This window comes from Andrographis paniculata, unplaced genomic scaffold, assembly GCF_009805555.1.
Source record: "Andrographis paniculata isolate CXL003 unplaced genomic scaffold, ASM980555v1 Contig34END, whole genome shotgun sequence".
Classification (NCBI taxonomy): Eukaryota; Viridiplantae; Streptophyta; class Magnoliopsida; order Lamiales; family Acanthaceae; genus Andrographis; species Andrographis paniculata.
In genome coordinates, this window is record NW_026137567.1 from 3,453,277 (window position 1) to 3,478,948 (window position 25,672).

The window sequence follows — 25,672 nt, forward strand, 5'->3', positions numbered from 1 at the left end:
AATGGAGACACGTGCGAGAACTTGTAGTTGTACATGGAAAAAATTGGGTTGAAGAGAGCCATACATATAGTGCCAAATTAGGTTACGTATATCTTGTTATTTACTCACTCCGTCTCAGATATCATATCCATATTGCCGTTTTTGTTCGTCCCATATACCATATCATTTTTCTTTTTTGAAGAATGATTACACACTTTAATCTTATTTTTAATTTTTTAATTTTATTTTTTTTAATTTTAATTAAACTAATTAGTTATTTTAATCTTAATTTATAATTATTTATATTATAGGATCATTATTTTTACTAATACATTTTTAATTATCTACTAATTACATCCCTCTTAAAATACCGTGTCTGGGACGGAGAGAGTAATAAATATATTTAAAAAAATGCTTAAGAATTAGAGCTATGAGTTCAGAATAGTTGTATAATATTTCCAACCATAGAATTGATATAAAGCAGATTTTACAAACATAAAGAGGTCGTTCTTTTATCTCTCCAGTATTTATTCCTAATAAAAAAAAAATACTTATATATTTAATAAAAATATTTTGATTTTTATTAAAATATTTAAAATATATATATATATATATATATAACTATTTCAATCAAAGTACTTTTACAGTTCTCAAAATATTTTTATAATTGGCAATACTCAATAATAAAATTAATTTTACAAAACTAGAATATTAAAAGAACCGAGTCAAAAGACTTTATGTTGAGGAATGAATACTGCACTTTTATTCTCTCGGTTGAGAATTCATATATATATATATATATTGTGTTTATTTATTTTTTAATATTATATAAAATTTTATAGTATGTTACTGTATTGAAATAAGGATTGAGAAATTATATATAAATAAATTTTTTTGGAATAAATAAATAATTCATAAATTTAACGGACAATAAAAAAAAAAAATCATATAATTATCTTTATTGAGAGAGTAGTAATATTTATTTATTGGATAATATTATTAGAAAATGGTACCACTTGTTTTTGGTTTTGAGGAACACAATTAAATGGTTAGTTTAATTTGTATTACTAAAAAAATGTTGATGTCATGTTAAATTATGTAAATAATCATTTCACTTAAGTTTATAGGATGCACATAATTTATTTATTTTACAAACGAAAATCAACTAACATTATTATTAGCATATTTTTATATATTGTTTTTTGAGATCCACGTATATATGCCTATATATATGCACTCTCTTTTTTTGGTTAATATATAATTTTTATTTTTCAAAAATATTCAAATATTGTATCAGAGTTTATTTTTCTTCTGGGATAGACATACCTACTAATCCTCGTTGCTTTTACCACCAACGCCGGCGCGTGGCAGCTGATGCGCCTCCGATGCAAATCGAAGTCGTATCCCGGCGACCGCCGCCTCCTGCTTCAATCCCCGATATTCTAGTATGGTCAGTTTTTCCATCTGACTTGAATTTATTTTCAACTGTTACTAGGTTGGCTTGCCCAGTCTGATTTTCTGCACTATCCTTTTGCGCGCACTATATTATTCTTGATTTTCTCGCTTCATAGTATGACTCTTAATATGGATCGTGTAGACCCTTCCGGAATTACTGTTATTCTTTCTGGTGATAATTATGATTTGTGGGCTGGATCCATGAAGAGTTTCTTGATTGGTAAAAAATTATGACGCTATGTTACTGACGACTTTTCTGCACCGGTTTTTCCTGTTGTCACTTCTACGGCGCCACTCAACAATAAAGATCTCACGGACAATCGGAATGCCTTGGATGAGTAGGATAGTAAAAACCACATTATTCTTACTTGGATTCGGAATACCTCTTCCAAGTCCATTCAGATTCAACTTCGGCGAATGGACACTGCCAAGAACGCTTGAGATTATTTGCAACATCGATATCAGGCCACTTGAGGCATTCATTATTACCAGCTTATACGGTCATTGAATGCACTGACACGCATGACTCGCACCAACATATGAATGAGTTCATCTATACTATACAGTCTATGTGAGATCGCATTGATGAAGCCGACATACAGATTGAGCACTTTAGGTTGATTCAGCTCTTGATGAAACTTGGTCAAAAATATGAGTCTATGCGTGCTTTCTTGCTTTATCGTCATCCCTTGCCTTCTTTGGAGACAGCGATGAAGGAGATTTTGTTTGAGGACACCCGCCTCAAGATGCTCAAGGCTTCTACTCTTGATTCGGCCTTGGCTGCTCCCTCTTCTACTCTTCATCACATAGATAATCGCAAGGATGCCCGACCACCGCAGTCTGATAAATGTCGCAGTTGCCGGAATTTTGATCACCTTTTATTTATTGCCCTAAGGTTGAGTGTCACTACTGTCATCAGAAAGACCACATCCGTATGCATTGTCCCAAGAATCCCAAGGCTGGTTTCTTCAGGCTCTTCTTCTGCCATTGTTGCTGCCACTAGCGTATCACAGTCGCTTCAATCGCCTCCCGCTCTTGAGGACCTACGTAACATGCTCACTCAGGTTTTATCAATTCATCTTTCATTAGCCTCGACATCAGGTAACAACAAATGATATATTGATTCTGCCTGTTGTAACCACATGACACCTGACCCTTGCCTTTTACATTTCTCCCAACCCGTCACCTCATCCCATCCTATACTTACCGCTGATGGCACCCTATGTGCATTATCCATACTGACCATATATCGTACCCCTACCTCGATGATGTTTATGTCATTCCCAAAGTAGCCATAAACCTTGCGTCTGTCGGTCAGTTGGTTGAGCAGGATTTTACTGTAATTTTTTCTTCTTCTGGTGTGCAGGTTCACGACACGCAGATGGGTCAAATACTTGGGACGGGTTGCAAGATAGGCCCCCTATTTGAGTTTGACTACATTTGCCCTCGCCAAACACCATATCTTTCCGTTGCAGTCTCTTATTCCTTTTCCTATTACTGGCACCTCAGACTTGGTCATGCCTCCCTATCTAAACTCAAATCTCTTGCAAATACAGGTTTTTAGGCACAGTTTGTTTTGAGTCTTTTGATTGCTTGCATTGTAAACTTGGAAAACAACCAACTTTACATTTTTTGAATAACTTGTCTATTGCTGATAAACCTTTTTCGTTAGTACATTCTGACATTTGGGGACCCTCTCCTGTTGCTACTCTTATTGGGTTTCGTTACTTTGTGTTTTTTATTGATGATTACTCTCGCTTTACTTGGATTTACTTTATGCGTAAACGGTCTGAACTTACTTCCATTTACTCTGCATTCGCTAAAATAGTGCAAACTCAGTTCTCGTGTCCTATTTAGACTCTTCGCACTGACAATGCCCTCGAATATAATGATTCTACCTTTCTTAGTTTCCTGTCCACCCAAGGTACTCTTGTCCAGCGTTCTTGTCCCTACACATCTCAACAAAATGGTAGGGCAGAGCGCTAGCATCATCATATTTTAGACACAGTTCGAGCCATGTTGTTATCTGCCAATTGTCCATATCGGTTTTGGGGCGAGGCTGCTCTTACTACTATTTATAATATTAACCGATTATCCTCCCCTGTCCTTTAGGATACCACACCTTTTGAGAGGCTCTTCTGCCAGGTACCTGATTATTCCATCTTTATCATTTTAGTTGTGTCAGCTTTGTTCATCTTCCTCCTTATGAACGTAACAAATTAGAACCACACACCCGTCTGTGTTGTTTTCTTGGGTATGGGATAGAACATAAAGGTTGTCGATGTTGGGATCCTGTGTCGAATCGTCTACGTATCTCTCGGGATGTTACTTTTTGGGAGCATAAGTTCTCGCAATTCAAATATCTCATAATAATGTCTTTCACGAGCATACCAAGCATATTGAGATTGATTGTTACTTTGTTCATCAGCATGTTCGTGCAGGCACTGTTCATCTATCTTCTGTCTATTCCGAGGATCAGACTTCAGATATATTCACAAAGTCTCCCTTTTCAAGCAGGTTCTCCACGTCGTTGAGCAAACTCAAATTGATTTCTACTTTACCACCTTGAGTTTAAGGGAGGGTGTTAGCATATTTTTATATATTGTCTTTTGGGGCCCACATATATATGTCTATGTATATGCATTCTCTTTTTCGATTAATATACAATTTTTATTTTCCGCATATATTCAAATAATTATCAATAATAAAAATAAAAAATACTCATATATATGCCATCACAACGGGGTGTTTCCACGTCAATATTTTTGTTTTTTAAAAAAAAGAAAAACATTTCTGACACAAGAAGCGCACACCGCATGGAGACCGTTTCTTGCTTTTACTTGTGGGCCATCCTTTTCTTTTTATAATTATAGTAATTTGTAACTTAATTAAATATTATAAAATTATATTAAAAAATAAAAGAATATATGTATATATTTAAATATAGAAATAAAAATTTGGATGTAAAAGAAAGAAGAATATGTCAGCTGATATAACATAAAGAAAAAATAATGTAAAAAAAAATAAAAAAAATAATAAAGATATTCAAATATGGATATAGTTATCTCCATTGCGAATGTTCTTACAAACGCAAACCAAACGTACTAAAAGCACACTGAGCCCATCAGTGTGTATTTGCGTTGTATGGGTGTAGAAATTTCTTAGGTCTTGATAAGATCAAAACAAATCAGCCTAGCATGGTTTTATATAGTGTGTATAAACACAATATATATAATACACAATATGTAAATATAATATAGATATATATATATATATACATATTATGCACTCCCTCCGTCCCGAAACTAAATATTCATTTATTTTTTACACGTAGTTTTAGAAATATTAGTATTATATTAGAATATAGTAGGAATAAAATAGAAATGACTAAAATAACCTTATTAGTATATGTGATATAAAAGTAATGACATTTGTGTAATATATTGTAAGTTGTAAGGGTATTTGTAATATTAGGTAGATATTACAGTTACTCAAAAAGGAAATTGATACTTTGTTATGGGATGGACTAAAATAGAAAAATGAATACTTTGTTATGAGATAGATGAAGTATTATGTATTAGAGCCGGCTCTTAGCAGGAGTAATATGAGCAATTTGCTCAGGACCCCTATTTTATAAGAAGGGCTCTTATTTTTAAATTTCAGCTATTTTTAGATATAGTATTAAAATTTATTTTAAACTTTATCCCATAATTTTCTCAACAATTAACTAATTTAATTTCAATTCTAAAATTAAATTCTAATTTCATATATTATTATTAAATTCTAATTCTAATTCTAATTTTATATTCGCATTTAGAATTTGTACTTATTATTATTGAATTATTGGTTTTATAATACTCAAAATATTGTAAAATTTTATAATAGTTAAGATATGTATTACAAACTAGCTAGCTCCGTCGGTCTATCCCTGACGGGACATATATATTTTATTTATTGTATATATGATTAATATAATTTTTATTTTTGTAAAATTTATTATTATATTATTTGTTGATAATATTTTGAAAAAAAAATATTTATTCATAGCACTTATCATTTAATTTTGTTCAGAGCCCTGAAAAAGTAGAGACCCCTCTGCTATGTGTATATATATTTACACTGTATTAGAGAAGACTAAGAGAATAAGCGCCTGACAACCGAGATATCAAATTCTATGTGCCAATTTTTCTGTCTTCCCCTATTCTATTTAATAAGAGGATTACAATTGTAACAATAAATAAGAAAGAAATATATTAAATATATATAATAATTAATTAAATTTAGATATATTTTTTGAATTCTATTTTGATTATTTAATCTTTTCATTTATTTTAAAATTTAAAATAAAATAAAATTTATATCCTATTTTAATTTTTATTTATTTTTTTTATTATATATATATTTGTATAAATATTTTACAGAATATCACACTCAACATTTTATAGAAAAACTAATACAAAGTAAATTCTTAAAAAATATATATTTCAATTTATTTTCATCCAATATTATAAAGGTCTATATTTTTATACTCTCTCCTTTCCATAGTAAGAATGTCATTTATTTTTGGCATGATTTTTTTTTTTTTTTTTTTTTAATATTAGTATTGCTTTGTTTATGATACAAATTGATGTAAAATAATTTATACTTTTATTAAAATGTTTCTACTAAAAAAACATTTGGTCCTTAGTAATCTATACAAAATACGAAACTAACAAAATAAAATTTTATGCTAACGTGATATATAATTTTATTATGCTATTTTACTATTTTTTTTAACAAAATATTCTAAATATGTAAAAAAAAAAGAAATGAAAAAATGTAAAAATATATATCCTCAAAGTATTTTATAAAAAGTGAATGTATTTAATTTTTTATATAGTTTTGCATGTAATATTTTGTATAAAAATAATTAATTTTTACAGAAATGGTAAAGTAGCATGAAAAAAAAAATAACATTAAAAATTAGATATAATATTTGCTTTATTTTTGTAATTTTTTTAAAAAAATTGAATATGCAAAATAATAGAAATTGAATTTAAAAAATATTTCTAAATCTAACTAAATCCTAAGCTATTCTTTCTCTTATTTATTAATACAACTTGTAATCATTTTATTGATTGGAACAGAGAAATATAAAAAAGTTTAAAACAGATGATTTGATTCTGGCAATGGAAGGGGCTGAGGATTCGTGTCATGCAGGGTGTCAAAATTAAACCCGACCTGAAAAATCAAACCTGTTCGGCCTGAAATTTTTCATGTTCGAGTTTGAGTATTTCGGATTTGCAAAAAATCGGGTCGATCCGAACCTGAAACAAAAAAATTCGTGTTGTGTTTCGGGTTGACTTGATAACCCGAAATATAAAAATTAGGTCGTGTTTCGGGTGGACCTGAAATTATTTATTATAATTATTATTTAAAATAATATAAAAATTAAAATAAAAATGATTTTTTTAAGATTCATTTAATTTTTTAAAAATTTTCGAGTTTGTTTTGTATTGGATTCGTATCGGTTTTGTTTGGATTTAGGGACCTGAATCCGACCTAAAAAAATTTATGTCGTGTTCGGGTTTAGGATTTCAGGTCAAATTTCGAATTCAAATTTACGATTTTTTTGTTACCGAATAGGACGCGAAAACACGAATGGACACCCTATTGCCATGCACATACATATGGATACATTTTATATTCGTACACACAAAATGTATTTTTACATTATGCGTGTGGGATTGGATAAATCCTATAAAACTTTAAACTTGAAGGTCTCATCTTTATACATACTTAGCCTCTTTTCACATACCAATTTTGAAAATTTTGTTACTATCAGAAATATCATATTAAACATATATTTTCAAATTTTCAAAAATTTTTGTATAAATTAAACTTAGCCATTCATTCCATCCATTATATCATTCTCTCTTTCCTTCTGTGCCCACTCCACTTCCAAAATATAATAATATAATAATAAAATAATGTCTCCTCCCCCTCCCCCCGCCGCCGGCCTCCCCACCCACATCTCCGCCGTCCGCCGCTGCCTCGCCGCCTGGAACGGCGCCCGTCCGGCGGCGCTGCTAATCTGCGCCGCGGTCGGCTTAATCCTCCGGTTCGGCGTCCCCAAACCGGGCCACGTCACCCCAAAAGCCTGGTCCCTCCTCTCCATCTTCGTCGCCACCGTGGCCGGCCTCATCCTCGGCCCCCTCCCCGTCGGCGCGTGGGCCTTCGTCTGCGTGACCGTCACCGTCGTCACCAAAACCCTAAGCTTCGCCGCCGCCTTCTCCGCCTTCACGAACGAGGTGATATGGCTAGTGGTGGCGGCGTTCTTCCTCTCCCGGGGGTTCGTGAAGACCGGGCTCGGCGACCGGGTGGCGATGGTGTTCGTCCGGTGGCTCGGGAAGAGCACTCTCGGCCTGTCGTACGGACTCGTCCTGGGAGAGCTCGCCATTTCTCCCGGCATGCCGAGCTCCACGGCGCGCGCCGGCGGGATATTCGTTCCTATTATAAAGTCGCTGGCGGCGGGAGCCGAGAGCCAGCCGAAAGACCCCTCGGCGCGCCGGCTCGGAGCTTATCTGATTCTGTCACAAATGCAGGTAAATTACTTTTTGCTTGTTTCATTGGATTTCCTTCTGGTGTTGAGGTCCAGGGAGCTGCCGCTGCCTTTATTATATAGGGTATGTGTTGAGAGCTCCCCTTGGAAGGTTTGTCTGGCGAAAATGTGTAAGAATTTGAGCCAGGGAATTTTCGTTTATTGGTACTAACTATTCAAATTAAAAATTTTTACTATTAAATCTCAATTCAGAAATCAAACCCCCAAACGAACACATCCACAATTATATTACTTATATTATGTAATAAAGTAAATCAAAAAATATTAATTTTGTAGGTATTCAAAAAATATTAAATTTAGTGTAGGATCCATTATCACATTACCTTTTTCGTCATTTAAATCTATTCTCATTTTTTTTTTTTAGTTGTCATTTAAATTTGTTCTCAATTTTTTAGTAACAAAATACCATCTTTTCTATTTTTTCCTTACCAGAAAAGGTAAAAATTTTATTTTTATCTATTTTTTTAAAACTCTGTCCCATAAAATAAGTACCCAATTTGGTGTCCCATAAAATAAGTACACAATTCGATGACGGAGGAAGTAAGAAGGAGAAGACAAAAGAGTGGAGAAAAAGTAGGGGTGGATGTTTTTTTTTTTTTTTAAAAAAATTTTGTCTTTCTTTTTTAATATATATATTTTTTTAAAAGAAAATTGCTTTCAATATCTATTTTAAATCCAAAATATTATTAACAACTACTTGTTCTACTATCCAATTGTATGATCAGATGTTTGATCGAGTATATACTTTAATAAGAATAGATAATAAGTGATATATACTTTTTTCTATTTTTTATAAAATTATAAATAATAATATGATTTTTTACATAAAAAATTATAATACATTTTTTGTTTTTTTTTTTTTATAACAGTCTAAAAGTGAAAGGAAAATGAGTATGAATATGAATTTGAACAAGAAGAGAATCTAATTTGTCACATAAATATAACCAACAAAAAATATAGCATACATCTATTCCTTTTTATTTTATTTTAATTGTGTGTTACAACATCATTTTCACTATTATCCAAAATCAAAATCATCACATGATATATTTATTTTAAATATATATTTTTTCATTTAAAGTATTATATTAAATTGTCATTTCTGTTTTTTACACTATATCACATCGACTATCCATCTTTTTAATTACCTCTTTTTTTTTTTCTTTTTTTTTTTTTTACCATTTCAAGAACTTTCCATAATCCAAAAATATTTCCAAAATATATTAAACATACTTTAAATATCTATTTATGGCATATGAAATAGCTTTTAATTCTAATTTTATTTTTTTTTTATTTCCAAAACTTTAAGAAACACAACCAAACAAACCTAAATTAAATTATTTTAAATTCTTGCCTTCTAAAAACGTATTAATTATTTTAAATTCTTCTGCAATTTTAGGATAAGTTTACTACATTTTTACTTATTAAATTAAATAATATAACTTTAAAAACGTATCAGTCAATCATTAGAACTATGCGAGTGTTGATATTTTCTATCAAAATAGAATAAAGGCATTTAATACAATTAAATAATATAGTAATTTTGTGCCACCTAAATACTCTCAAAAGAAATTTTATAATAAATTAAAAAATAATAATATTATATCTATGAATAAGTTTGTGTAAGATGAAAAAATCAATAATGTCCTTAGATTTATATATAGCGAGTATATTTTGATAAATATATAGATAGTTAAGAATGGAGTAAATTAATAATTAAATAGAGGCCACATAAATTATAAAAGGAAAGTAACTATATTGAGATGAAATAACTTTAAGGGTGAGTTTGTTTGGGAGATTGGATTTTAAATCCACTATTTATCCCATTTTTTTCCCTCAAAAATATCAAATCAAACACCTATTTTTTATTTTTTTATATTATACTAAAAAATCAATTTTATATTCAAAACATCACATCAAGACCTATTTATATCACATTATACAACTATTCAAATTCAAAATTTTTACTATTTAAATCACAAGTCAAAGTCCAAACCCCCAAACAAGCACACCCTTAAATGAAAAGTAAAACTATTTAGTTGAAAAGAATGCAGTAAATCAATATTATGAAAATACTATTTTCTCCGTCCACCATACTTAGGTGTGTTTGTTTGGGGGTTTGGATTTTAAGTTGAGATTTAAATAGTAAAAATTTTGAATTAGAATAGTGGTATGATGTGATATAAATAGATGTTGGTGTGATGTTATGAATGTAAAATTGATTTTTAGTATAATATAAAAAATAAAAAATAAGAGTTTGATTTGATGTTTTTGGGGGAAAAAAATTGGATGAATAGTGGATCTGAGGTAAAATCCCCAAAACAAACACTATATATTTTATTGAAAAAATTAAAAAAAGTAAAAAAAAAATTGTTGAAAATATTTTTTAAAATGTAATTAGTAATTAAAAAAATGAAGTAAAAAGATACAATAAAATTTGTGCCATTTGTGATAAATAAGTACCGGATAAAAGTAATAATTAAATATAGATTTTTTTACTTTTTCAAATATAATAATAGAATAAATTCGACATAAGAATAATAAAAGTAAAAATAAATTTAATTAGGCGTAGCTGTAAAAAATGGATAAAATGCATGTGTTGCATGATATTACTCCCTCCTTCCCATATAATTGGTCCCTATTTTCTATTTTCGTTCGTCCCACATAAATTATCTTTTTCTTTTTTGAAAATATAATTATACACTTTAATTACATTTTAAACTTTATATTTTATAATTTTTTTAAATCTAAATTGTATTTAGTTATCCTAATCTTAATCTATAATTATTTTTACTATACAATAATTATTTTTACTAATACACTTTTTAATTTCTTACTAAATTATATTTTACCTAAATACATATGTCTACGGTAATACGGCCAAATTACTTAGGACGGAGGGAGTATTATTATTACAAAAAGATTTGGATTGGACTATTTGTGCGTATGCATGTGCCAATGTGCCAAGATGCTAAATTATGAACGTTGGAAGGACTGTAGGTCTAGTAGAATAATTCAATAATAGTGTGACAACGATCACTTTATATTTATAGGCTATTAGGAATAAATTCATACATATATTGTGTATAAATAAATAATTGATCAATTATTTATTTTTATAGTTTTTATAAAAATCAGATAACAATTTGTTTAAAAAAAACTATAAAATAAGGATTAATCAATTATTATTTATTTATTTTATTCAAAAAAAAATTATATAAGATATTTTGTATTTTTTATTTGTATAAAACTTGCGTAATTTATATTTTTAATTAGAACCCAATATCAGTTTTGGACAAATAGGATATTTCGTGCAAACTTTACATTAACATAAGAAGTTTCACGTAATAAATAAAACACAAAGTATTTTGTGCATTTTTACTAAAAACATAAAGGAATGTTATATAATTTACTCTTTAAAAAAACCTACACCCCCCAAAGTTCAAATATATTTGAAGATGACTTAAAAAACAAATAAAGCAACTTACACGACCAAAAATAGAGTAGATATTAGCCATTGAAATTTTATTTCATTGCCAAATATCAAGCTCATGAGCCATTTAAATCATTCAAAAAAAAAAAAAAAAAGAAAAAAAAGATTCATCTTGTCTATTCGAAAGTTTATTTTTATCTTTTAATTTTTCTTGCCAGCATAATTTATCAAATAAATTTTTCTGCTACGATCAATTGTCCTCATCCAGAGTAGCAATAGTTCGGGCGCATTTTTTATTACGGCTGCGGCTCAAAATCTGCTGTGCATCAAGTTAGCCGAGAGCCTCGGCGTCGAAATCAAACACCAATGGGTGACTTGGCTTAAGGCATCATGTATACCGGCCGGCATCTCCCTTTTGTCGACGCCGTTTCTCTTGTACAAAATATATCCTCCTAAGCTGAGGACCACTCCGGAGGCTCCGGCTATGGCGAAACAGAGGCTGGAGCAGATGGGCGCGATTAAAAGAGAAGAGTGGATTATGATCGGAACTTTGCTCTTGACTGTTGGCTTGTGGGTTGCCGGGTAAGTTCGAATAATAACCTCTTGATTATTAATTTTATCTTTTAAATATATATATATATATATAGTGATTGAGCTAACAGTAAAACTTGCTTCATTGTTGTTTTTTTTCTATTTCTTTAAAGAAAAAGAAGAAAAAATGAGTAAAAATTAAATATTTTTTAAAAAATTTAATAGAACTATATAAAAGTTAATATTTTTTTTTTCTAAAATAAAAATAAATAAAAAATAGAAGTTCAAATTAACAAAACTACAAAATATTAATTATTTCTTAAATTTTTTTTAAAAAAGTTAGAAGGCAAATTAATGCAAATACATATAATTTTATCATTTTTATACTTAAAAATACTCATATTTTTAAGAGTTGAGGTCGATTACTGCCCACACGTGTGTGTATATATATATATATTACTCCCTCCCTCCCAAACATTCTACAACATTTTCTTTTTGGCATGTCCCTGCAATATTTCCAAAATAGGAAATAACTGATTATACTTAATTTCTACCCCACACTTTATCCTCTTACATCATCCAAATAAAAAAATAAAATATATATTTCTCTCTCCATTACTTCACCTAATTTCTAAATTATCTTATTTACTACTACCCACCTAAAAATTCGTGCCAAAAGTAAATGTTGCACATTGTTTGAGAAGGGAGTACATTATTACATATTTGTAAGAAAAATTACATTTGATGAACCATACGAGGTCATGGGTCCAAATATGTCTAAATCTAACCTCACTAGGCCACCCCATGTTGGATATAATATTAATGTACTATGATTTTTGATTATTTTGGTTGCAATATATGTGTATAGTCATATGGCCTTCACATTCACATGCAAAAAATCGCTATCTTGTCAAATAATTTTTTCCTCCTCCTTCTACATTCACACACAAAAATCTTTTTTTATTTTCAATTTCAATTTTTATTTTTTGAATTTTTTTCTTGGTAGGCATTTAAAGGGATTTTTTTTTTTTTTTCCGATGTAAAAGATTAAAAAATTATTGAAGAAACATACAACAACAACAATAATAATCATAATAATAATAACAAACACGATATTAAATTGACAATTTCCTCAAAATCTCCAATTTATTATTGACAATTTCGTCAAAAACTCCAATTTATTTGTCTTAGTATTTTGTTTAGGGGACGCAAATCCCTACTAATTGAATCAAATCAACCTGATATTGATTTGACTCAATTAATATAGATGTACATGATACAAATAGAAAATATATATTATATATCATATGTATTTATCGACTCAAATCAGCATGGTGTCAATTTGACTCAATAAGCACAAAATTTTGATGTTTCAAGATTCAATAGTTATTTCATTATGCAAAACAATGTCAAATATATATACACATATATTTTAAAATAAACATAATAAAATATTAAATATTTAAAAAATAAATAAAAATCATACCCTTTGAATCCATATGAGAATTTTAGCAAAATCTAATTCAAAAATTGCAATGAAAGGTGAAGGGCGTATTTGTTTTGTGAGATAATTTGAAGAAAATTTTTTTGATGTGAAGTATAAGAAATTATGTAGAGAATATAAAAATAATGAATATACGTGACATATTATACGTGTAGGTATGTTTTTGTTAAAAGAACACACCCGAAGCTTGTCCATACGAATTAATTGTCTTGTTCTTGCACTTGCAGGGAGGCTTTGAACATGGCAAATGTTGTCACAGCAATGGTAGGTTTGTCGATACTTCTCCTCTGCGGCGTCCTCGATTGGAATGACTGTCTGAGCGACAAACAAGCTTGGGACACCCTCACCTGGTTCGCAATCCTAATCGGCATGGCCACAGAATTAAATGTTCTCGGCGTTGTGCCATGGCTGTCCGGATGCGTCTCAGACTTGCTCAAGCATCTTTCCCTTAGCACATTCGGCACATTTTCTCTCCTCCAACTATCCTATTTCTTCATCCATTACCTGTTCGCCAGCCAAACCGCGCACGTCGGCGCACTCTACTCGGCATTTCTTTCGATGCAATTGTCCTCTGGAGTCCCTAAACTGTTGGCTGCTTTGGCTTTGGCATACAACACAAATCTTTTTGGCTGCATCACTCATTACAGCAGTGGCCAAGCTGCTGTCTACTATGGAGGTTACTTTTCTCTTCCATAACTTCTTAATTCACTTTATCATTTTTTCATTAAGAAAATAATTATATACTCCCTCCTTCTTAAAACTATAGTTTTAATTGGGTTGGACACGAGATTTAAAGAGTATTAATATTATATTGATAGTTGATAAAAAAATATAGGTAAAAGACTTTTTTGTCCTTGTAAGTGTATTAGTGTAAAAAAGTAGTGACAATTGTGTAATAAAAATGAAAAAATAGGGTTAGTTATTTATGAAAATAAGACTATTGTTTTAGGACGGAAAAAAATAGTAAACAAGACTGTTGTATTAGGATGGAGAGAGTATAATATATATATATATTTTCCGTCCGTCCTACATAAAATGGTCACTTTTTCTATTTCAGTCTATCTTACGCGATTTGTCATTTTTTTTAAAAAAAATATGATTATACACTTTAATATTAGTTTAAATTTCATCATTTATAATTTTGTTAATTTTAATTAGATTATTTAGTTATGTTAAGATTAAATTATAATTATTTTTATTATAATTACTCATTAATTATATTTTACCTAAATTTTTGTATTTATAGTAATATGAATAATTAAGTTCGGGCGGAAAGAGTACAATTTTAATCTTTATGTTACAATTTTAATGAATTTTGATGATGTTGCCGTTATATGAGTCTATGTGGTATCAAACATGTCCTTATATAAGCCCGAATATTTTAGGATACAGTCATATTGCTTAGTACACGGCCGTGTATCTCAGAAGCACGGTTGTGAATTAAGTAACATGGTTGTGTGTGTCTGAAATATAGTCTTGCTTTTTAGATATATAGTCGTGTATTAAAGAGTTTAATTATCTTTGAGATACACGATTGTATATTACTAATATAATTTATTTTTGAAATATAAGGACATATTCAAAACACTATTGTATATTAAAAAATGTGGTTTATTATTTTTTTTTTTAATATCTGAAATATAAGGACAAGTGATTATGTTTTTGGGTTGTGTTCGTAGGATTCACAATCGTGTATTACGTAACATAGCTATGTTTTTTCTTGTGTATTGAAAAACATGATCATGTTTCTATGATACAGAGGTATGCTTTCTTGTTGTATTCCTAACATATATGATTGTATTCCTAAGATATTCGTGAAAGTATATCGGTATCTTTTTTTTTTTTAAATGAAATATATGTGTTTGGGTTTAGTTTGAAAAAATTTGATTTAAATTTTATATTAAAATAATATTTGATGATATATTTTATGAGATAAAAATATGTATTTTTTTTTCTAAAAATATAGAGTACAAAAAATAAAATTTGAGAAACTTTTATGAAGAAAGTAGTGTGTTTGAAACCTCGTAGGCATTCGTAATGTTCGCATCAGCAAATTCTATTAAATTTGTAAATTGTCATATAAGGATTAATTTTGCATGAATTTGTTTGAAATGCGATAATTTTTTATGTGATTAATTTTATAGCTAGCATATGTGTTAGGATTAAAAATGCATTTTTCCCATTTTCATATTCCAAACTTAATTATGAAAATTAAATGAATCAAATTAATTATATTCTTCCTCTCTGTTTCTTCATCCTTAATTCTAACTTATTTTCCAAATTAGATGTCTTTTTTCATCCTTATTTAATTATGTATTCTCAATATGAATGAATATACATATTTATAACTCTATCTCTCTCATGTTTTTTTTTTTTATTTTTTTTTTATTTTTTTGTGTTCGTTACAGCCGGTTATGTCGAGCTTCGAGACCTCTTCCCATTGGGTTTAGCAATAGCCCTAATTAACTTAGTGATATGGGCATTGGTTGGAGCTGCTTGGTGGAAAATATTAGGCCTCTATTGACACGACACTCAAATTCGATGATTTGTGATGTTGATTATGTAATAACGATGACGACATTATTATTCAACAACGGCGGAAAATAGTACGTGTTGAATAGTGCTGATTTTCCATCGGTCATTCGATCCCAAAATAACTTGACGGCTTATATATATATATATATATATGAGAGAGCGTTCACATCATTTTCTCTATATTTTTTCTTCATCGTCTAATCTGAAACATAATTTAATTCTAGCAGCGCGAAATTAAATATTTTTTGCATTTTTCGATTTACTCATACATGACCCAAATAATAAACGTATACAAAACTAAATTTGAAACTAAAGCCCGACAAACAAATTAAATCCACTAGTCCAATATAATTGAGTTGCAACATATAAGGAGATATCATAATTCTAAATACTGTTCAACAACACTCATATGGTGTAGTCCTCTGATGATATGTTGTGAAGCCTAAGTTCGAACTAGGTTTGATTTGTTTGCCATTTCGTCTGGATGGGTGGTTCATTCTCTTTGTAACTTGTATCCTAAAATTAATAATACAAATATCTGGTTTGGCTGCCCTTAGACGTAAATCATTTTGATCGAACTAGATCACCAAATTTTTGCATTTCTATATATTCTATTCGTCTCATCTCTATGTATCTGTTTGTTTTTTTTGCACGAAATTTTAAAAATATTGGTATTATATTGGGATATAAGATATTATAATTTGCCAGAGTCTTTGTAATATTAGATAGACTGTACAATTACTAAAAAAAATAAATAAATATTTTGTTATGAGACAAAATAAAATAAAAAAAATGAATAATTTGTTAAAAGACTTAAGAAAAAATATTTTTCTTGATTTTCTGAAAAAATTACTATCTCGGTGCGCCAAATATAATAAAAGGCAAAGTGAACTCTATGTTATAACTAAATTAATAATATCGAACTGAAATTAAAATTAACACTAAAAAATAGACAAAAAGGCTAACACAAGATTGAAAACATAATAACCAACAAAAAAAACACATAACACAATTAAATGAAAGGCAAAGTACACACCATGTTTGTCTCTAGTTTTGACTCTGATGCTGAGAAACATGTACACTTCCAATTCCAGTCAAGAAGATCGATTAAACAATGAAACTGAAGATCAATGGTGATGATACACGAAGGCAATTTCAGGCCGACAGTAGCGGCTGCTCCGCTCCGGCAGCGGCCAATTCCGGCGGACAGCTCCAGCATCCAACTGGTGATGAAATATTTTTTCTCGCAATCCGATCGGTGTCTAGAAGCTCCGGGCAGAACCAACCGAAGACATTCTTTTCCGAAGCTTCTTTCTCTGGTGAAAGGGACGACAATGTTCGGCTCAGACCAAACCAAGGTGTAAAATGACTATGGTAACCTCAAGAGGAGCTCGATCGTTTTGACACCCATCCAAAACAACTAAAAACGAAAGAAAGAACTTTGAATTCTCACCGAAATGACTCGCAAAAAGAGACGAATTGGGATTAGATCACGATGGGCCAAAATTTGCAATAGTGTTAAAAGGTTATATTTTAAATCTAAAATTAATTTTGAATGTAATATAGTTTTAAGAAATAGTATTTTAATTTTATATTCTTAAGGGAAAGAAATTAATAAATGATAAAGTTTATTTTTCATAATATTTTAACTATTTAATTTTTATTTTTTTTAAAAAAAAATAATTAAATAATTATTATTATTTTTTATTTAAAAAAATAATTTTATATTCAAAATATCACATCAAAATATCACATCAATATATTTGTATTAAATCAAATAAGTATTCAAAATATTTAAAATTTCTTTGAATTGTTTTCATTTTGGGTGCATATTTTTAACGATTTTTTTTTTTTTTTGGCGCAACAAGAACTTCTCGTGATGTTATTTATCTTATAAAGATATGATAATATATATAACGCTTTATTTTTTCTTTCTTTCTTAATACTAGATTATTGTAATTCTCTAAAAAAACATGGTTTTCTTTTTTTGTTTTTTCCGCAAATCTGTTCACTATTTAAAAAAATAAAATATATACACATTAATAAAATATATTTTATTTATTTATATAAAAAAATAATTTAATATAAAATATTATTTTTTATATCATCTAAATAATTTTAATATTTTAACTCTTATAAATATAAAAAATGAATATTTTATAAAAGTGGGATATTTTGGTATTTGTAGATGAATTACTTATAAATAATACTCCTTCCGTCCCAAAATTATAATTTGGGTTGTGTTTGACACAAGATTTAAGAAATATTAATATTATATTAATAGTGAGTAAAAAAGTACGAGTAAAAGATTTTTACCTTTATGGTTATTTATGAAAACGAAACTATTATTTTGGGACAACAAAAATTGTAAATATGACTATTGTATTGGAACAGAGGGAGTATAAAATGAACGCGTCCTCCCTCTCACTTCAATAGGTCATTTTAAATTTTTTTTAAGTAGATTAAGATATAATATTATTTTTATTACTTATTAAAAATGTATAAAATGATTTTAATAATTTTTTTTGTACTTAATATGTATATATATGCATACTCGTATGTTTGTAATTCATATAAAAATTAATATTTTAATAGTGATAAATAATTATTTTTATTATAAAATACCATGAAAAAAATTAGCATCCTAAACAATTTTTTATGATAAAAATGCATTCATAATAAGAACAACAAATACTAACAATAATAATAATAATGATGTGGAGGGAGGTCGTCTGGTTGGACTTGGATTATGTTCCTTAGTCACAAAATATTTTTTTAAAAAAATATATAAATTTTTTTTTATAAAAGATCTAATCAAATATTATTTTAATATTAAATTTAAATAAAAAATTTCAAAATTAAAAAAAAAAAAAAGAAAACCAAAAGTTTAATATTAACAAGTAAAAAGAGTGGGCACGTGTGCATAGTGCAGTGCAGAGCAGCTACACAAGTCCACACAGGCACCCACCCCAACTCCAACGATCCGCTGACGCCACTCGAATCTCTAACGGCTCCACTCCAGCCGCGCCGCGCCGCTCCAAGGAACGGTCCGAAAGCCACCGGCTGAGCCGGTACACCGACAGACCTGCATTTCATTTCCCCTGCATTTGGGGTTCATTTCAGTTCATTTGTGCCTGTTGCATCCATCCATACATACATGCAAACATACACATATACCCTAACCCAAGTAACATATTTAACCATACTTTGAGAGCGAGAGAGCGAGAAGAGAGAGAGAGAGAGAGAGACATGCCCTTCCACTTGGGTTTTATTTAAAGAGCAGTAATGAAGAAATTGTTCAAGGACAGCTGGATGTCCATACTCACACTGCTCTGTCTCATCATCCATCCATCCCCCACCCCCACCCCCACCCCATTTCTCATAAATCTTTAGGCAACCCCCCCAACCCTTCTGCTGCTTCTTTGGGTTTGATTGAGTAATCATGTGAAGAAACTTTGAAGACCCTCCTGCCTAATTAACTTCTTCTGTTGATTTCTTGCTTCTTCTACTGCTATTGCTGTTGGCTTCTCTTTCTCAACTTCTCTCTCTCTTTCTCTCTCTCTCTCTCTAAATTTTAATTTTTTTTTAATTTTGCTGTTTTTGGGTTGTGAATTTCGGTTTTGTTTTGGATGTGTGGAGCAGGAAATGATTAAAAAAGGGTGTAGTGAATACCCAGACAGTGAAAAAGTCTACACTGCACAATCATGTATAATTAGATAGATAGATGCATACAAAACTGTGCCCTGTTCTTGAATAAAACCAGTGAGTCACTGATCGATCCGATCTCCCCTTCATAAAACATGTGAGAGCTTGGGGTAGTGGTTGTTACTCGTTAGATGTGAGTGTGAGAGAGATCTATAGCATAGAGTTAGAGATAGAGATAGAAGTAGAGATAGAGATAGAGTGGGTAGTGTTGTGTTGGTTCTAAACTCGTGCTGTGGATTCATCATCATCATCATCGTCAATCAAGAATGAAGAGACTGAACAGCTCTGATTCTGTGGGTGCTTTGATGTCCTCCATTTGTCCCATGTCTACAGGTGCTTCAAATCGAATCTAAACAATCATAACATACATATATATACATATATATATATATATATTCTTCCATAGCTTTTTTCTTCAAGCTTTAATGCTCCCCAAGAATCAAGATTCAAGCTTTCATTCATTCATCATGTTTTCCTGTCCCTAGCTTCCCTATTATTTTTTAATTTCTTATATTCCACTCATAAATCAAGACTAAAATTTTTCGATCCAACCATCTGTTTTCTTTAATATTGTTATGGTTTTGCTGGGCCTGAAATGTTGTTGCAGAGGATGGGAAGACGATGACCATGGAAGGTATGGATGATGAAGAATTGGGACATGTTTCGGAGAAGAAAAGGAGGCTGAGCGTGGATCAAGTCAGGGCATTGGAGAAGAATTTCGAGGTGGAGAATAAGCTGGAGCCGGAGAGGAAAGTTAAGCTCGCGGAGGAGCTCGGATTGCAGCCCCGGCAGGTGGCGGTTTGGTTCCAGAACCGCCGCGCACGGTGGAAGACGAAGCAGCTGGAGCGCGACTACGCCGCCCTCAAGGCCAGCCACGATTCCCTTTTGCACAAATTCCAAGCCCTCCAAAGGGACAACCAATCTTTACTCAACCAGGTTTGCTAGTTCATCAATTCATACAACAAATTTAACCGATTCCCAAAATCAATCGATCTTCAAGAAATCAAAATTGTCTGCAGATCGAAGAGCTCAAATCAAAGATGAACAATGGAGACGATGGGAGAGCAGCAGCAATAATCAAAGAAGAGGCAAAGCCCCATGGTAGCCGCGATGGATTTTCCGACAGTGATTCGAGTGCAATTCTGAATGAGGACAGCAGCAGCCCCATGGCCATGGCTGCCATAAGCGAAGGGATTCTCCATCACCAGGTGCTCAACAGCAACAATAGTAACAGATTGGTCAGCAGCTTGGGTGGGGATGAAAACGTCCTGGAGGATTCGCAGAAGGCGTATGAGCCGCAGTTCGTGAAGATGGAGGAGGAACACAGTTTCTTCGGGGAAGAAAGCTGCTGCAATGGAATATTGTTCTCTGATGAGCAAGCTCCCACCCTGTCATGGTGCTGCTGCTCTCATCAATGGGACTGATTCACCCTGAACTGCTTTCTCAATGCAACCCAGCCATCCATCCATCGATCAAATCTATTCCCAATAACTGAATTGAATTGAACTGAACTGAAGTGAGCTGAAGAACAACAGCTAATAAGAAGAAGGGGATCAATTTTGTATAGCAAGGAAGGTGGGGAATGTACAATGAAGAATGAGAGATGTCTGAGTCGAGTCGAGGAAAAGTTGTGTAATGGTGATGGGATTAGGACGACAATGGAACATAAAAATAAGAACATGACTAAAATGTGGTGACGATGAATCAATGACACTTGTGGTTTCTTCTCTCCAGTATCGCCATTTTAGTCGTTTTCACTTCTCCTTTTTCCCTAGTGTTTCTACTCGGAAAGCTCTCACAGTTGCGCATTTAATGAAATTTTTTTCGGAAATGCAATGCACCGCGGTGACCGGACCTTCAAGTTGTTATTCGAGCCTAATGTTGTGTTTTTCGAACTTGAACTTTGAATTATAACTTTGTGTGCTCGTGCTTATCAGACGGGTGCCACGTGCGTATTTCTAGGTTGGAAGATAAATTGTCTTAAAAAAAATTTGCTTACGGGACGATTTTTATACAAGTATCAATTACGAAACTGCAATGATAAGAGAGACCAGTTACGAAAAGATAAATTTGTTGTTATATGAACTTGTTTTGACGGATTAGGATTAGAGATCGAATAACAAACAGAAACATAAATGTAAAAAAGAAATATATTTACGTAGTTCACCAACAACGTGTTAGCTACAACTCCAAAGCCCAATACTGCATACCATCGGACCGGGGCCACTCCGCGCCCCCAGAAGGCAAGGGGGACTTCGCCCTTCTCGACCCCCGACTCACTAACCAGGTAGCAAGATGCCTGTAAAAACTCAGTAAAATAGCAAACTAGATTCAAGGCATATCAATATAACTCTTTTTTGAGAAAGAAGTTACATTGTACATAAGAAAGTAGATGTTAAAACCTCATACTAGTATACATGGATGTGTTAGTTTGAGAAAAATTTGTTTGAATTCAATATTAAAATAATGTTTGGTAAAAATTTTGTAAAAGAAAAAAAAAAATTACATCAAATTTTACATTCTATTACACTACCTTCGTCTGACTCTAAGTGTTTAATTTACTTTTTACGTGTTGATATTTGAATATTAATTATTATATGATAACGTAATACAAATTAAGAAAAAATGACAAAACTACTTATATTAGTGTCTTATAATACTATTATAATGATATTTTTGTAAGAAATTATACAAAAGTAAATTTTTAATATTAAGTACAATGACATAAAAAGTAAATTGGACCCTTAACGCCGAACGGAGATAGTATTAATTAGACGACTAATTGCGTCTTTTACTTTTCATTTATTAATGACAATGGCAGGGATAAGCCTTTCATTTTTACTATTCAAGACCAATTTAAGCTATATATATATAGCTCTAACATCTCTGTGAAGTAACAATTTTAGAAAAAATGTAGAAGCACATTTTTTCTTGCATCAAATCTATATCATAGCTCATTATTATTAGAAAAAAGTTATTTTGTCGCAGGAAGTTGAAAAAAAATTGGAAACAATAAATTTATTTCTTGTTTGTTGCGGCCTTCCGTGACAAATAGAAAAAAATTAATTATTGTAACAAGGATTGTTGCGGAAGTCCGCAATAATTAATTTATATGTAATTTTTTAAAAAAATTTTCAGTAAAAATTGTGACAATAGATCATTCCGCGACAATCCCATAATTTCCTAGTAGTGCATGTTAAGTTCAACATCGTATATGTGTTTCAAAGGTTATGGTAAATCATTCATTGTTCGGTTTTCTATTGGGATCATATTAATTTTTAAGCTTAAAATGTGTCTCATGACATGTATCTCTCACCTATATCAATTCAAAGTTTTAATCCAAATATTCCTTTTTTCTATAATTTCTACAACTTATTATCGATAAGATAGACATTGTTAAAGTCCTTAAGATATAATATTCAGTTCTTCCGTAAGTAAATGAGATTCTAAAGGATCTTTAAGAAATTACTCATGCTTAGATTTTTCTTAGGAGCTGTTTGGTTCAAGAACTTTTTGATGGGATTGAGATTTTACGGTAGGATTTATACGTGATAGAATTATTGTATTTAGATTTGGAATTCTATCATGCGTTTGGTTGGGGTGTTTGGTTCAAGGATTTTGATTTTTGATATTTTAAATGACGTAATTATCCTTCCACGGGTTTTATTTATTGTGATAAATTAAACTTTACATTTTTTTTTTCCGTAAACTTTATTTTTTACTAAATTTAGTGTATTCTAATAAAAAAATTTTAATACGATTTTCGATTAATAATAAATGATATAATATATATATATATATTCATACAAAATATACACTGTAATATATAATTTATAGACTAAAAAATACAATAATTTAATTATTTTTTATACTATCGACATTCTTTTTCATATTTAATATAAAAAAATAATTTAAACTAAAAATACAAAATAAGTACACCATTAAAATAAATTTAAATTATTAATTGATATTTTAAATTATTAATTTATTTAACTTATCATTAGTAAAAGAATTAAATATATATAACATTTTTATAAATAAATTTATGTTTGTAGTTGTATGCTTAAATATAATATTATATTTTATAAAACCAATAAAATATAATTTAAACGTAAATATATATTTATATACATTTAATATTAAAAAGGAAAAGATTTTATGGGAGGGTATAATAGTAAAATAAAAAATACAATAACATGGAATTTTAAAGTAATAGAAGTATACTGTTACCGAAAAATATGCAGGATTTTAAAATCTCATGCACTTAAAATTTTATTATCAATTTTATAACCAAACATGATTCATTAGAATTTTAAAATCCAAATCTCATGGAATCCCACCGTATCCACGAACGAAACAGCCCCTTAGGGTTTTTACCATTTGATTTTTACATTTTGTAATTAAAAAAAAAAAAAAATTCTCTTACCAAAATGAAACTATTATTTTTAACAAAACTAAAACTAAAAAACAAAAACAAAAAAAAAAAAAAAAAAAAAAAAAAAAAATCTTGAATCACTTGTCATTTTTAAAGTTGAGTACACTACACTACTAGTTTTGAGAAGTATTTTTTTATACGTGAAGTAATATATATATATATATATAAAATATTTCTACCTAATAAATTCATTGAATCTAGATGGTGTGTGTGCACATATATAATCCCTTATTAAGTTTCTAATTATATCAAAGAAAACGATTATTTTTCTTCCGTATGGATTGGATGTTGAATTGGATCTTGCTAAAATATGTTGAATATCTTAAATTATAATATTCTTTTAATTATATCAATTATATAATTTAATGGTGTAAATTAATGTATTATATTTAAGGGATTCAACATAATTCAGTATGATCCATCTCAACATAATTCGAGTGTGCTCCGAAAAAATCCACAATAAAAAAAAAAAAAAAAAAACCTTGCAAATGTATACACTAGCAACATTAAGGACACTAGACAAATCATATACGAAATATAAGATTAATAGGACATCGGAAGATTTTGGATACATGACCTCAGAACACAAGTCAACATACCGATTCGATAATCCCCTAAGAGGCATATATATCTTTTAATGATAAAAAAAAAATAATAAAAATAAAAAATAAAAATGTATCTTCCTTAGCCTACAACATCAACTTTAATTAGGTTCTTCTTCAATATATATGTCTCACTCTTTCTTCTTACTATTTTAATTTATAACAATATTAAATAAAATTTTGATATATAACTACCACAATGTCTTATAGTTGTTCCCTCTTTAAAATTTTCAACTTTATTTCCTTTATCACATTCTCCTACTAAATCTTGACCATGTTGGTAAAAAGTGTCACAAGTTAATAGATATTTATAGGTATTGTTGTTCAATTTCCATAGACCTACCACAAAAATCGAACTATCAATTAAAACCAACAATTATATAAGATCCATTCTTAATCTCAATCTAACGACTATATAAATTCTCTCTAAGTTATCGAATCGTTATATTTATACATTTTGTGGATTAACTAATAAGATTCTTAAAGAGGTAAAAAAAAAATTATTGCCCGACAAAAATGATATATCAGAAGGAACAATCCGATCCGATAAAAAAAACAAATAATGCAATTTGATTTTGCGGGAAACAATCATTATGTAACTATTTGTGGTAAATAAATTGGAAATATATATATACACACGCAAAAATTATTTAGGAGATATAGGATATAAATATTTTTCAAAATAATAATAATAAATAACACTTCCGGATTTGCTTTTAAGGTGTATATATACAATTTTCAATAGTATACATATATAATACGCCGTCCACGGATAAAGTATACAATTACTTTTGGCGCAGTATTTAAGAAATAATAGTATTTTAATTATATTGGGTAGTTAAAGTAGTGTAATGACATTTTTGCTCTTGCTTTTTGATATAAAAGTAATGAT

General features: G+C 30.0%; 2 protein-coding genes across 2 annotated transcripts; both read left to right on the top strand.

Annotated features, from left to right (window-relative positions):
- The first annotated feature begins 7,341 nt into the window (after positions 1-7,341).
- LOC127248398 (dicarboxylate transporter 2.1, chloroplastic-like) lies at positions 7,342-16,228 on the top strand. The gene is made up of 4 exons (XM_051270712.1): positions 7,342-8,018; positions 11,737-12,050; positions 13,731-14,179; positions 15,912-16,228. The coding sequence occupies exons 1-4, from the start codon at positions 7,404-7,406 to the stop codon at positions 16,025-16,027; spliced, it is 1,494 nt and encodes a 497-aa protein (XP_051126669.1). The 5' UTR covers positions 7,342-7,403; the 3' UTR covers positions 16,028-16,228.
- Positions 16,229-19,293: 3,065 nt separating this feature from the next.
- LOC127248684 (homeobox-leucine zipper protein ATHB-6-like) lies at positions 19,294-21,476 on the top strand. The gene is made up of 3 exons (XM_051271152.1): positions 19,294-20,076; positions 20,351-20,679; positions 20,763-21,476. The coding sequence occupies exons 1-3, from the start codon at positions 20,010-20,012 to the stop codon at positions 21,165-21,167; spliced, it is 801 nt and encodes a 266-aa protein (XP_051127109.1). The 5' UTR covers positions 19,294-20,009; the 3' UTR covers positions 21,168-21,476.
- The last annotated feature ends 4,196 nt before the right edge of the window (positions 21,477-25,672 follow it).

Coding starts and splice junctions, on each gene's coding strand:
- LOC127248684 (XM_051271152.1), top strand. CDS start 20,010: ATGAAGAGACTGAACAGCTCTGATTCTGTGGGTGCTTTGATGTCCTCC. Junction 20,077..20,350: donor CATTTGTCCCATGTCTACAG/GTGCTTCAAATC, acceptor ATGTTGTTGCAG/AGGATGGGAAGACGATGACC. Junction 20,680..20,762: donor ACCAATCTTTACTCAACCAG/GTTTGCTAGTTC, acceptor AATTGTCTGCAG/ATCGAAGAGCTCAAATCAAA.
- LOC127248398 (XM_051270712.1), top strand. CDS start 7,404: ATGTCTCCTCCCCCTCCCCCCGCCGCCGGCCTCCCCACCCACATCTCC. Junction 8,019..11,736: donor TGATTCTGTCACAAATGCAG/GTAAATTACTTT, acceptor GTCCTCATCCAG/AGTAGCAATAGTTCGGGCGC. Junction 14,180..15,911: donor AGCTGCTGTCTACTATGGAG/GTTACTTTTCTC, acceptor TGTTCGTTACAG/CCGGTTATGTCGAGCTTCGA.